At 47.9% G+C, this 15,281-nt stretch overlaps 1 protein-coding gene across 1 annotated transcript in view; it reads right to left on the bottom strand.

Annotated features, from left to right (window-relative positions):
- Nucleotides 1-15,281, bottom strand: part of LOC310791937 (NLR family CARD domain-containing protein 3-like) — a 37,286-nt gene that overhangs the window by 13,781 nt on the left and 8,224 nt on the right. Inside the window, exon 5 of the mRNA XM_083653617.1 lies at nucleotides 12,277-12,323. Coding sequence (XP_083509743.1) covers nucleotides 12,277-12,323 — 47 coding nt within the window. The remainder of the gene's footprint in view (nucleotides 1-12,276; nucleotides 12,324-15,281) is intronic.

The following is a 15,281-nucleotide window of genomic DNA, read 5'->3' as shown; positions in this document are numbered from 1 at the left end:
GAGAGAGAGAAAATAGAGAGGGGGAGAGAGAGCGAGAGAGAGAGAGAGCGAGAGAGAGAGAGAGAGAGAGAGGGGGGGGGAGAGAGAGAGGGCCACAGCAATCTACTGCTACCTCACACCCCAAACTGTATGGTTGGGAATTATGTAGTCTAATAAAACCATGACAAAAAAATTCACATTTTTAAATCAAGGTGTTTTTTCTGCAATATAGTGTAGCGAATCAGCAGTACACACATAGTGGTGAGCAATGGTAGTGTCTCCACTACAGATAGGAACTGTGTGGGGGAGTGTTATGTTGGGGAGCACTATGCTGTGGGACCACTTCCGGACGGAGACTGAGCATGTGCAGTCAGTCTCCGCGCACTGCCTAGGGGGAAGCTGCTATCTATGAGCATGACAACAGCGGAGAGTTGTGAATATGAATAACTGTGAATAAAGAACCTGTACCAGCAAGAAGCCTCTGCCTCATGAAATATCAGGAACGCTACATTGGCGTCAGAAGTTTAAAACGGTGAATTACCTCCAGAATCGGCAAAAATGGTTAACAAGTTCCTGAAGAGAGAGAAGCAAAGACTCAAGCGGGAGGCGGGAAAAGAAAGAGCCGGGGCGGACTACCAAGCACCCGAGGAGAAAGAAGACGGGGTAGACGCGGCCGCTACCACAGAGATCCAGGCGGGGATAGCAGCAGCAAGCCTGGGGTTGGTGATGATAAAATCCGAACTAAACGGCGATATCCCCGTAGCCACGGAAGCTACCCCGCGGCTCAAAGAGGCTAGCAGACGGGCTAACGAGGCGGCGGAGAGAGCGGAAGAGCCGAGGCCGGTGAGAGTGAAGATCGAGCGGGTTGACAACACCGCTGTAGCAATGGAGGCTGTGCCACGGCCCGGTGAAGCTAGCCGGAGAACCGGAGACAAAGACGAGACACGGGTCGAGGAGATGAAGGACGGCGGGCGGCGAGGAAGAAAGGAAATCACCCCGCCAAAATTCAACGGTAAAGGCGAATGGGAGCCATATTGCACAATGTGCAACGTAGCAGCGGAAATGAATGGCTGGTCGAGGGGAGAGAGAGCCAGTCATCTGGTAATGTCACTCGAGGGTGAAGCTATAACATGTGTAGCAGCAATGGCAGACACCAAAGACTTAGACGTGGTAATGGCGGCCCTGAGGAGGCGTTTCGGACGATGCAAAGAAGAAGGCATTATGGTCGCAGAACTGTGTAACAGGCGTAGACGACCAGGGGAGTCGCTGCGGGCGCTAGCCACAGACATTGAGATCCTCAGCCGGCGTGTATACAGCCGGCTGCCGCCAGAAACACTGGACGAGCTAGCCCGAAACTACTTCGTCCAGGCTATCGCGCCGCGAGGGCTACGAGAGCAAGTAATGCTGCAACGGCCAAAGACATTAGAAATAGCGCTAGAGCTGGCGTTTGAAAGAGAGACAGTAGAGGGCTGGACCATGAACAGCGAAGAGGGGAGAGCTGTCCCCGTAGTGAGAATGGCAGCGGAAAGCCCGATACAAGAAGAGCCAGCGTGGAAGACGGCTTTGGCAGAACAAGGCAACATGGTGAAAGAACTGTCCGAGTCAGTACAACAACTCAAAGAACAACTGCTCCGCAGAGCGACCCTGCAGCCCAACCCCGCTCGACAGCCCACCCAGCGGAACAACAGCTGGGCTAGAGGGAGCATGATCTGCTGGGGATGTGGGCGTCCCGGTCATCGGGAAGCAGACTGCCGCCGGAGAACGTGGAACCAGGGAAACGGTACGGGGCCCGTCCAGATGGGGCGAGACGGGTCTACGATGCCACAGTCCCCGTAGCCACAGCGTCGCAGGAGGGAGCCCACCGACAGCAACAGAGAGGTGGGGCTCCGCCGTGCCCCGAAGTAGACGACATCGCCGGAGCTGTCAACATGCAGAGCGGGCCGCGCGCGATGAACCGATGCCATGTTCCAGCCTACCTACAAGGGAGATACTGCGCCGCCCTGGTGGACACGGGGTGTACGGCGACGCTGGTGAACGTCAACATGATGCCCGAGGGGATGCGCCTGGAGCAGCCAGCAGCACAGCTGCTAAGAACAGTGTCCGGTGAGTTAATGCCAATGAGGGGGAGGGGACACGTAATGATAACAGTGGGGGGACAGACAGTGGACTTTCCGGTGTGGGTGGTAGAAATGGTGGGGCCTTGCATCCTGGGGGAAGACTACTTAACGATGAACAAATGCACAGTAGACCTAGGAAGAAGCACATTGACATTTGCAGAAGGAACGGTAGTCCAAATGAGCCAACCGCCCACCGTTCCAAGGGAACGGCCTAACGTTAACAACATCACCGTGTACCGCGTCACCGTAGAGCATGAACCCCACCTAGCAGACCCAACCCTCCCCCAAAACCACGCCCCTAGCCCACCTCCAAACACTTGCCCTCAGCCAATGCAACAGGCAGAGGGAGAGACAGAGAGGTTAGAAATGCTCAGGACACTACACCAACGTCAGAGCGAGGGGTTAGAACCACAACAGAGCGACGAACTGTGGAGAGTACTAGAAGAGTACAAAGACATTTTCGCGATGACGGACGATGAACTAGGCTGCACTCACCTGGTAGAACACCAAATAGACACTGAAGGGGCGCAGCCCATCAGATCATATCCCCGTCGAATTCCAGCAGCAAGAAGAGATATAGCGAACGAAGCTGTAGAAAACATGCTGAGGGCAGGGATCATCGAGCCGTCAGAGAGCCCATGGGCATCGGGAGTAGTGTTGGTAAAAAAGAAAAATAGCGCAAAGATGCGATTTTGCGTAGACTATAGAGGGCTGAACAAAGTGACAAAAAAAGACGCGTACCCGATGCCCGTCATCGAGGAGCTACTAGACATAGTGGGGGAGTCAGCCTGGTTCTCCTCCCTAGACCTCCGCAGTGGGTACTGGCAGGTGCCCCTCTGCGACGATGCCAAGCCAAAGACCGCCTTCCGTACCGAGAGAGGACTGTGGCAGTTTCGAGTACTCAGTTTCGGGCTGTGTAACGCACCCGCAACGTTCGAGCGGTTAATGGAGAAACTGCTGGGGGACATTCCCCAAACAGAATGCGTCGTATACTTAGATGACATCTTGACACACGGGGGCTCGTTTCAGGCAGCGGTGGGAGCATTACGAAAAGTCCTACAGAAAATAGCAGCGGCGGGTCTAAAGCTACACCCAGATAAGTGCCACTTCCTGAAGAAGAGGGTAGAGTTCTTGGGACATGGCATCGGCGAGGGGGGCATCCGCACTCTAGAGGAAAAAACACGGGCAGTCTCAGAATGGCCCACCCCCAGAGACAAAAGTGAACTCGAGAGCTTCGTAGGGTTAGCATCCTACTACAGGAAGTTTGTAAAAGGATTTTCTGACATCGCAGAGCCACTGTTCCGGCTTAAAGAAAAGAACACAGACTTCGACTGGACAGCAAAATGCCACCTAGCGTTCGAAACCCTCAAGAAAGCGCTGACCAAGACCCCCGTGCTTAGAGCACCAGACCCCGCACTGCCGTTCCTATTAGACACTGATGCCAGCAATGGAGGTATGGGGGCCGTGCTGTCCCAGGCAGGGCCGGAGGGGGAGCAGGTGGTGGGGTATTTCAGTAAGACGTTTGATAAGACAGAAAGAAACTACTGCGTCACACGCCGGGAGCTCCTAGCAGTCGTAGAAGCACTGAGACACTTTAGATACTACCTCCTGGGACAGCCTCAGTTCACCATACGGACCGACCACTCAGCGCTGCAGTGGTTGTGGTCCTTCCGGGAGCCGGAGGGACAGGTGTGCCGCTGGTTAGAGAGAATGGCGGACTATAACTTCACCATAGAGCACAGAGCAGGGAGACACCACGTAAATGCGGATGCCCTGTCACGACGACCCTGCGCGGAAAGGGGGTGTGTGTACTGTGAGAAGAGAGAGGGGAGAGAGAGGGAGCTCCAAGAAGACGCTAGAATCTGCCCTAACCACACGGGAGATGGGCCAGTGTGCAAGACACTGCGGATGGCAGAAGCAGCAGATTGGAAGGGCCACCAGGAAAACGACAGGGAGCTGTCACCAGTGCTGCAGTGGGTAGAAGCGGGCCAGAAGCCGCAATGGGAGGAGGTGGCGGGGGCCACCGACACAACCAAAGGGCTGTGGGCAGGGTTTGACACCCTGAGATTGAATAGTGGAGTGCTGATGAAGTGCTGGAAAGAGCCAGCAACGGGAGAAAACAAGTGGCGAAAAGTAGTGCCAACGACACTGAGAGATGAGGTGTGCAGGAGTTGCCATGGGACAGTAGGGGCGGGCCACTTTGGGGTGAGCAAAACCCTCCGTCGCATCAGACAAGGCTTTTATTGGGGGAGGATGAGGAGAGACGTACAGGACTTCTGTCGGCGCTGCGACCTCTGCGCGGCGTACAAAGGGCCATTAGACCAGTCTCGCGCCCCGCTCCAACAGCTAGCAGCAGGAGCCCCCATGGAGAGGGTAGGGGTAGACGTGATGGGGCCGTTTCCACGCTCAGAGAGTGGAAATCGATACGTCCTAGTAGCTATGGACTACTTTACAAAATGGCCAGAGGCATACGCGCTGCCCGACCAGGAGGCGGGGACGGTGGTCGACGCACTAGTCACAGGCATGTTCAGTAGGTTCGGAGCACCAGAGACCCTACACAGTGACCAAGGAAGAAACTTCGAGTCACGAGTGTTCGCCACCATGTGCGAGAAACTGAACATTAGAAAGACACGGACCACAGCATTGCACCCCCAGAGCGATGGCCTAGTAGAAAGATTCAATAGGACACTGAAAAAGCAGTTGGCCATCCTCACGGAGGAGCACCAGAGGGACTGGGACACGCACCTGCCTCTCATCCTCATGGCCTACAGATCCGCAACACACGAGTCCACCTCCTGCACACCCGCCCTGCTCATGTTAGGTCGAGAACTGCGGACACCAGCAGAAATGGCGTTCGGCAAGCCACCGGATGCACCGGACGCTCCCCCGGGGAGAGAGTATGCCAGGAGGCTACAAGATCGATTAGAGTCCGCTCACAACTTCGCTCGGACCCAGCTAGAGAAAGCGGGCATGAGACAAAAAAGGAACTATGATGTGAGGGCAAAGGGAAACCATTTCCAGGGGGGGGAGTTGGTATGGGTGTACACACCCCGGAGAAAAAAAGGGCGTAGCCCTAAACTGGACTGTCACTGGACAGGCCCATGCAGGGTGATGGAGAGAATGGGGGAGGTGGTGTACCGGGTGCAGATGCCACTTGGTGGCAAGAAGGTACTCCACAGGGACAGGTTGGCCCCATACCGGGGGGGGTGCACCCTTCCCCCAGATCTCGGCCGCCCAGCGGTTTCACTTAGACAGAGTGAAAGAAGGAATCGGTTTCCACAGAGAGGGGCGTCCGGCCATGACCGGGCGGGCCCCACTCAGAGACTTGAAGCACCAGAGACACTGCAGGTGGGGTCAGGCCCACCGGCAGGTTCACAGAGACTAACACGGCCACGGAGAGAGCCAAGGGCTCCAGGATATTTGAGCAACTTCGAGTTGTACTAAAAAAAAATAAAAAAAATAAAAAAAAATAAAAAAAAAATAAGGAGGAGATGGTGGTTGGAAGTGTTATAATGAAAAGTGGATGATGTGTATGGCATGAGATATTGTGGGGAGGAGATGTGGGAAAAGCCTGAGATGGAAATATAAAGATGTGGTTAAAAAACAAAGAACTGTTAAAAAGAAAAAAGATGCTGGGAGTGTTGGTACAGGGGAGGTGTGATGTGGTGTCAACGTGGGCGTTGACCTTATTGTTGGGCGGGGAGTATGTAGCGAATCAGCAGTACACACATAGTGGTGAGCAATGGTAGTGTCTCCACTACAGATAGGAACTGTGTGGGGGAGTGTTATGTTGGGGAGCACTATGCTGTGGGACCACTTCCGGACGGAGACTGAGCATGTGCAGTCAGTCTCCGCGCACTGCCTAGGGGGAAGCTGCTATCTATGAGCATGACAACAGCGGAGAGTTGTGAATATGAATAACTGTGAATAAAGAACCTGTACCAGCAAGAAGCCTCTGCCTCATGAAATATCAGGAACGCTACAATAGGCTATAGTTGAAAATCAACATGGCATTCCGAGGAGAGAAGAGTGTGTGCAGGCGCGAGGTGTTGGAGAGTGACATCATGCCGTGCATAAATGTATCCAAGCAAGGATTTCCTGCACTGTCCGGAGAATACTGTCTGCGCTCAGGCGTACGCATGGCGTAGTGTTTTTTTTTGCGTTAAGACCAGCTATTTGGTGGTCTGAACACATTACACCAGTTCTCAAATCCCTGCATTGGCTGCCAGTAAATCTTAGAATAGACTTTAAAATTCTGCTAATAGTTTACAAATCTCTCAACGGGTCAGGCCCACACTACATCTCTGAAATGCTTCTACACTATGAACCATCCAGATCCCTGAGATCTTCAGGCACTGGTCTACTAATTGTCCCGAGGACCAAATCAAAACATGGTGAAGCCGCGTTCTCCCACTATGCCTCTCATAACTGGAACAAACTCCCTGAACACATTAGATCTGCCCCTACTCTGCCTATTTTTAAATCCAAGCTAAAGACCTTTATGTTTACTCTTGCCTTTAACTGCTACTAAACTACTGCCTCTCTCCAGCCCGGCAGAATAAACCTGTATTCGGCCTGTAATTTTTAATTTTTTTTCCTGTACATTTCCAACAAATGGACTGTACATGTAATAATAATACTTAAGAATGCCTTGTAACTTATTTAAAACAGAAATAATGTTTCATGTTTGTTAATTTGAGTATATATTCTAACTAAAACTGTCGGCTGTGTTTTTTATATATGCATTGTTTTGCTGCTTGTTTTTTCAATTTTTTTTTTGTAAAGCACCTTGAATTGCCTTTGCGTATGAAAGGTGCTATATAAATAAATTTGACTTGACTTGACTTGACTTGGTGTTCGTGTGACAATAAAAGACGGGGCTTGTCCCGTTACGAGAGTTTAGAGTTTTTTTTTATTTCATTAACAGAGCATGTGAACATGGGCATACGGCAAATTAATAATCCATTAACACATTCACTGCCAGCCATTTTTTTTTTACTGTAGGTAGGTTCTGCCAGAGGGTTTTTTTGAGGATTCTGGCTCATCTTTCAAGACCCGAGGATTCTTTTCTGCTAAGATTTTGTGAACACACAATATCTCAAAATAACTAATAGAATGTGTGCTTTCTCTGTCTAAAAGAGTTAGTTTGTAGAGTTAGTAGTTATGTAAGCATTAGCAGTTGAATACAGCATGGTTTCAGCGTCAGAAAAATTATTCAGAGATAAACGGCTTTTTGTGAAATTCGATAGAACAGTCACTTTAACCATTCATTTTTGGCATCAGTAAGACCTAAACAATAGTTTTGAACAGTAATTTCCTCCATAACAGCAGGAAACTCCCCTCTGCTTCCAACTCCTCCCTCCGTGGGCGTTCTTCTTGGCTGCAGCGGCCTGTCACAAGCTTGTCACCAGTCTCACTGCTTTGCTGCTGCTGTGCGGCTGTGCCTGTCTGCGCGGCCGCTCTTTGAGGAAGTCTGGTTGGACTCGCTCGCTTCTTGGAGTTTTGGTTGAGAGCTTTGATGAAGCTTTTGCGATTCTGGTCATATTTATGCTGCGTGTTTCAAAGTGTGTTCCATCCGTGATCTATTATGCAAATTTGCAATCCCGCACTGCCAGCAATCAGCGCAAAAACGAAAGCGTTTTCGCCAATCCATTTTCATGAGAATGGCTTCGTCACACTGCTTTTTGCTTGCCTTCCTCCTTCCTTGTCACCACTTAGTGGGTCGGTGGAATGGGTTGTACACGTTGTACACGTCCAATACTTATATAAGAGATGTAAAAGGTTAGATGCACATCCCACGGTCAAAAAAAAAAAATTGATTTTTTTTTTTACGTGTTAACACGTCATTGGCAGTCAACAGCTGGATTCTGAAAACGTGTTAACACGTCATTGGCAGTGAACGTGTTAATTAATAATAAAAAAATCTGCAAAATACCCAAAAGCCAGATTGCCCATTTTCTCCCCCTTACTCATCAGAAATATTTGCGTGCACAGGGGTTAAAGTGGGATTTGACAGGGGATTTTGAAAAGAAAATGCACACGCATTTCACTTCCTACTCTCCAAACAATGCACTGCAATTTTCTTTGCTTTTAACTACATTGAATTCAAATTAGCCTGACGTGGTTTGAAAGCTCGCAGGCTGGGGTGCATCACCCAAATCACATTAGTAATGTTGCTGTTACAATGTTGCAATGCATTACTGTAGCTCAAATGCTAACCGTTTAATGTATGTGGATGGAGTATGCTAACGCCATTAACGCCAAGTTCCAGGATGTATAGTGAAATAAAAACACTGATTTGGGTGGTCTAACCTAGTTTGTTAGTATGGATGGGTATCGTTTGGATTTTATCGATACCAGTTCCGGTATCGGTACTGGTTATCGATACCAATACTTATCGATACTCTTATCGACACTAATCTCCATAATTTGGTGCAAAAAAATAAAGACATGGCATGAAAAGATGCGATAGCCATCCCTATTTGTTAGTGTATTATTCAACCGTTCTAGTCAAGTACAGTCCATTTGTTAGATTGTATTTGTCCAAAAACGAGAAAAAAAAAGAAAAAAAACAGTGGGCCACGTCCCACAGTTTGGGAATCACTGTCTTACTGTAATCTTGTGATACAACACAGCCTCTCTGTATTGCACGGCACACCCTTGCATCTGTACATTTCCAGCTATTTCAGTTTGCAAGAATGCGGCCACCTCCTCCAAGTTTCTCCTTCTGAACAGCACAATCGTTTCAAAGTCCTAGACTACTTTAACACGCTGTGTTTATGCGCTAAAAGAGAGGATTTCCTAAAACCGATTCTGAAGTACAATTTCACTAATTCATCTGTGTGCAATACAGAGAGGCTATGTTGTATCACAAATAGGCTACAGTAAGACAATTGATCAAGTTGATTGATCCTGACATGTGGAGGACAGGCGGGTGCGGCGTCTGAGACAGGCATTGACGCTGCAAAGGTCCCAATGCGCTCTGGCATATGGTTGGGTACGATAAACTGAAGCCATATGGCATTGCCATCAATGGTTGCATTGATGGTATTAACGTTATTGATATGTTACAGCAGCTTACAGCTACGAATACAGTTGCAACAATTCAGAAACTCACGTTCACATTCCAAGGATACCACTGACTGACACGGTCAGGCAGCTTCCTGTAAGGCGGTCGCTCTCCTAACTTGTTTTGATGGAGTTGACTTTTTTGTTATTGACATAAAGGGCCCTATCTTCGCAACAGCGGTAATTTTGCGTTAGCGCCCGTTTTGCGCTGGAATAGCACCGCACAAAGCCCTAATTGTGGGCGTGTCGGCCCGTTGCGCTTCACGTCATCTCGGCGCAAACCTCCATAGGCGTGTTTATGCCCATAACAGGATTCACAAGGTGAGATCACTCCCCTTAAAAGCCACAGCGTCATCGCCATCACGTCTGTGACAAGCTCTTCTTTCTTGCTGAGAGCAAGCAGAGAAACAGAGAGAGAGAGAAAATAGAGAGGGGGAGAGAGAGCGAGAGAGAGAGAGAGCGAGAGAGAGAGAGAGAGAGAGGGGGGGGGAAGAGAGAGAGGGCCACAGCAATCTACTGCTACCTCACACCCCAAACTGTATGGTTGGGAATTATGTAGTCTAATAAAACCATGACAAAAAAATTCACATTTTTAAATCAAGGTGTTTTTTCTGCAATATAGGCTATAGTTGAAAATCAACATGGCATTCCGAGGAGAGAAGAGTGTGTGCAGGCGCGAGGTGTTGGAGAGTGACATCATGCCGTGCATAAATGTATCCAAGCAAGGATTTCCTGCACTGTCCGGAGAATACTGTCTGCGCTCAGGCGTACGCATGGCGTAGTGTTTTTTTTTGCGTTAAGACCAGCTATTTGGTGGCGTTAAAATTGAGAGCACCCAAGGCCATTCCAAAACATTGCGCTGGAACGCCTATTTTGGCACGGTCAAAGCCCAAACCTCTCTTTGCGCTCGGAACATACTGACGGTATCTTCGCCAGAGCGCAAAATGACACTTGCGGGAGGGAGATGATAGGCTAGAGGCCCACAGACACGCCTGGGCCACGCCTACACCTGTTTCTGTGCTTAGATCCCAGCGCAAAACTGGATGGTGGAGGCAGACGTGCTTAACACGTTCACTGCCAATGACGTGTTAATACGTCAAAAAAAATCCAACGGTTGACTGCCAATGACGTGTTAATATGTAAAAAAAAAGATTATTATTTTTTTGACCGTGGGATGTGCATCTAACCCTTTTACATCTCTTATATAAATATTGGAGCCACCGAACATGTACAACCCATTCCACCGACCCACTAAGTGGCGACAGTGCTCTCCAGACTAGAGGAAGGCAAGCAAAAAGCAGTGTGAGGAAGCCATTCTCATGAAAATGGATTGGCGAAAACGCTTTCGCTTTCGCGCTTGGGAGCTGGCGGTGCGGGATTGCAAATTTGCATAATAGATTACGGGTGGAACACACTTTGAAACATGCAGCATAAATAAGACCAGAATCGCAAAAGCTTCATCAAAGCTCTCAACCGAAACCACAAGAAACGAGCGAGCCCATCCAGACTTGCCCAGCGGCCGCCAGCAGACAGGAGCAGCAGCAAAGCAGCAGCAGAAACGAGCTTGTGACACGCCCGCTGCAGCCAAGAAGAACACACACGGAGGGAGGAGTTTGAAGGAGAGGGGTGTTTCCTGCTGTTATGGAGGAAATTACTGTTCAAAACTATTGTTTAGATGTCTGACGTCTTACTGATGCCAAAAATGAATGGTTAAAGTGACTGTTCTATCGAATTTCACAAAAAGCTATTTATCTCAGCTTAAATTTTCAGACGCTGAAACCATGCTGTATTCAAGTGCTAATGCCTACATAACTACTAACTCTACAAACTAACTCTTTTAGACAGAGAAAGCACACATTCTATTAGTTCTTTTGAGATATTTTGTGTTCACAAAATCTTAGCAGAAAAGAATCCTCGGGTCTTGAAAGATGAGCCAGAATCCTCAAAAAAAACCTCTGGCAGAAGCTACCTACAGTAAAAAAAAACGGCTGGCAGTGAATGTGTTAAGACGCTGGGAAGATAGCAATAACAGGCGCGCAAACGGCAGCGCAAACGATAGTGCCGTACGAAGACAGGGCCCTTAGACTTTATTCTCAGCATTTCATCTTTATTCTCGTTACAGGATTTCAACTTTATTCATGAAATTTCAACTTTAATCTCAACATTTTGACTTTATTCTTGAAATGGAAACTATTCCACCCCCTCCTGTCATTGGAAACTATCTTTTTTTCCTAATGTAATTTTTTTCCTTCATCATGCATGGCCCTAATACTACATACATACTTGTATTTATGTGGACATAAATAAATTATTAAAATGTGCTTCGTCTCGGAGTGGCGCTTCAAATTCGCATCACGCTTAAAGGACGGCTTTACCGTGGGGAATATGAATATATATTAAATCTCACGCCCCTAAGGTTTTCGAATCCGTTGAAATTTTTGAAATTGGTGCTTCCCTGCCTGACCTATCAACCATCTCTCACATATTTTTCGGGCCAGCCGACGCGTTACGCGTCATCTGGCCCGAGTCCGCCTTGCGGAAGTCGAGCGCCTATGAACTACAAGTGTTGTGAGCCATGGTCCCGCCTCTAGAGGTCCTCCACACCCCTTCAGAGGTCTCGAAGAAAAGCAAAAGGCAGCCATCTTGTTCAACCGCCTAGCCTATGGTAGCTAGGTTAGCTTTCCATAGCTCCTTGCAAAGAGACCATATCTCTGCAACGGAAGCACGGACAGACACGGGACTGGCGGCATTGGAAAGCTCGTCAAATTTTACATCTAGTAGTAGGTGCGTTGAAGTAACGAAATCAACGGTGAGCAATGTACCCGATTTTACACATTTTTACATGAATTAGTCACAACATCAAACTCCTACAAATGCATGAATTTTTTTTTATGAAGACGTATTTAAACGTATTAACACGTCATTGGCAGTCAACCGTTGGATTTTTTTTGACGTATTAACACGTCATTGGCAGTGAACGTGTTAATAAGCTAATTTATAATGTATTTAACAATTGTATTTAATCTCATTTATAAATGCTTTGTAAGGTATAGATAGTCCTCACTTGAATGTGTTAATTTGTTTTCATGAATCAAACTAAATACAAACTTACATTTTTTCAGACCTGGTTTCAACCACTGCACTGCATCATGGTCCACACTGGAGGAAGAAACAAAGTCAGATCAGCAGATTCGCTTTGAAGATGGAAACATTCAAGAGGAAATGAAACATTTGTTCCTGTTTTTAATATTATTTTATAATTTTCTCTTTTTTCTGTGGCTATGTCATGCTTTACAAGAAACTTTGTATATACATGTACCATGTATTACTACACTACTACATACTATGTATATAGGCTATGTATATATTTTTGTAAACATTATGGTTGGGTTGGAGACGTGGGTGATGGGGAGATGACAAGCTGTGTGCATGTGTGTGTGTGAGTTGCGCATTTCCTGTTTTGTGTTCTTTTATGTTGTTCTATGAGGACCCCCTCGAAAATGAGATTTTTTCTCAAGGGGCTTACCTAAAAAAAGAATAAAAAAAAAAAAGAATAAAGATGGAAACATTCAAGAGGAAATGAAACATTTGATCATGTGACTCTATTTCATTTGCATTTTACCTTAGACAAGACAGGACCAGGGCTGTATTACTGAACGGGCATACCGGGCACTCGCCCAGGGGCCCGAGAGCTCAGGGGGCCCATGAGCTAGAGTCTCTTCGCAGGCCGCCGCAGGCGGCCTGCGAAGAGACTCTAACTGATGGGGCCCCTGAGCTCACTTTGCAGCTGAGACTCTAGCTTATGGGCCCCTGAGCTCACTTTGCAGCTGAGACTCTAGCTTATGGGCCCCTGAGCTCACTTCGCAGCTGAGACTCTAGCTTATGGGCCCCCTGAGCTCACTTCGCAGCTGAGACTCTAGCTTATGGGCCCCTGAGCTCACTTCGCAGGCGGCCTGCGAAGAGACTAGCTCAGGGGTGCCCAAATTCTTTCCCATGAAGGGCCAAAACTCAATCTGGGTGGAGGGCCGAGGGCCAAAAATAAACGTTGTGGAATTACATTAAAATGTATTGTGTTTTATAGAAAATTAACATTCTAAATCTAAAATAACATTTCAATATAATAATCTACTTTTTATCTGAGTGGTAATTGTAATAATTTGCAATTGGTTATATATATTTAAAAAAAAACATCTGCATTTGTGGGGAGCTTAAACATTTAATCAGTAAACACCCAGTTAAAAACAGTTGTATTTTCCACCTTTGTAATCAAGAGAGAAATTTGACTTAATTCACAACTTGAAAAATCCTCAAGGTACTTTGAAAATCAGCTTTATTGTTCATCTTTTGTAAACAATTTGCCATGACAATTTGCAGGGATGCAATCTCAGGAGTGAACACAGTATATCTGCAGCCACATTCAGACACTGTTTCACAAAGTCACCACATGAAAAAGCTGTCCACCCTTTGCAATCAGTGCAGATATCTGATAACTTGCCCGAGTTGCATTCTGGATAAAAAAAAATCGGGGGGCAAAAAAAAAAAAAAAAAAAAAAAAAAAAAAAAAAAATTTTTGCGCTGTGAGGGGGGGCCCGTGAGGGGGGCATGCCCAGGGGCCCGTGAAGTCATAATCCGTCTATGGACAGGACAATGCGCTGCGGTGGGGGGATCCAAAATGGCAGAGTGAGGAGTACTACTTTTGAGGCTCTGATAAAAAATAATTTGAATATGTCCTAGGTCTATTACTCTCAACCAAGAATCATACCGAATGTGGGGAAATCACACTGAACTACACCAAAGTTTTAGCTTTGTCGAGTTCCATCTTGAACTTGGTCTTCGCTCTCCCAAACAGGGCTGATAATGATCCAGTGCCCGATCGTCCACCTTTGTCAAGGGGATCATGTCTATGTTCCCCGGGTTCTATGTTCCCCGGGTTCTATATTCCCCGTTTTTCACTAACCTCTCCCAGCCCCCACGCCAAACCTAACCTCCCCCCATGCCTAAACCTAACCTCCCCCAGACCCTAACCCAAAACCTAACCTCTCCCACCCCCACGCCTAAACCTAAGGTCGGCATTGCGGGTGGTCAAGGGTTCTATGTTCCCCGGTCCCACAAAAACGGGGAACATAGGACCCGGGGAACATAGGACCCGGGGAACATAGGGATGACCCCTTGTCGAGCTGCGCAAAACAGCGTTTGCGACTGCCCAGGTCATCATCTGATATTTTCCACCCCTCGCAGCTGCCAATTTGGGCCTGTGCAGCCATGCCTCAAGATGCGCTCCAGACTGGTGGTGCAGATTTGGCTGTGGCCAGCTAAACTCAGGCGTGCCACCTTAAATCCTGGCATTATGCTATCTTCTGCGGGGGCGTAGACGATCTAAAACCACTTCTTACGAGATACATCAAACTGCAGAGCCGGAGAGCCCAGCTCCCTGCCCACGATGTACAGTCTCAGACTGCCAGATGTACATTCTCAGACCGGATACAATTTCTACACCTACTCCTTCAGAAATAAGCCATTAGTGCCCCAGATGTACTTCTTTTCTTCTTCTGTTTGGTAATACGGTGGTAGTTGACTTGCATCCAGTTTGTTGTGTAGCTTAGCCTGCCTAGCCTAGCAGATATTTATCTGATTTCAAGATTATGGACGATTCACTTGAATTCAATGGCCGTCCATATGGAATAACGTCATATATGGATTACAAGCAGCGGCCGGGAATACATCGGGAGCTGCTATCTATTTGACGGACAGCAAACAGAGCAGGCTGCCGGCAGCACGGAGGTACGTTAGATCACTCTTATCTCGTTCTCTCTCTGATATAATAAGCATATGAGTGGTAAATGGTAAATGGCCTGCATTTATATAGCGCTTTTATCCAAAGCGCTTTACAATCAGTAGATAGTCTACATTCACCCATTCATACACCAATGGCGGCAGGCTGCCACGCAGGGTGCCTACACACCATCGGGAGCAAGGAGGGTTAAGTGTCTTGCCCAAGGACACAACGACAGCAGCTGGGAGGGAGCGGGGATCGAACCGCCAACCCTTGCGTCATTGGCCGATCCGCTCTACCTCCTGAGCTAAAGCCGCCCCAGCCGATGTGCGTCGGAAAATAAG

The sequence above is a fragment of the Poromitra crassiceps genome, assembly GCF_964638095.1.
Source record: "Poromitra crassiceps genome assembly, chromosome: 17".
NCBI lineage: Eukaryota > Metazoa > Chordata > Actinopteri > Beryciformes > Melamphaidae > Poromitra > Poromitra crassiceps.
This window is presented reverse-complemented; position numbering and strand designations above follow the sequence as displayed.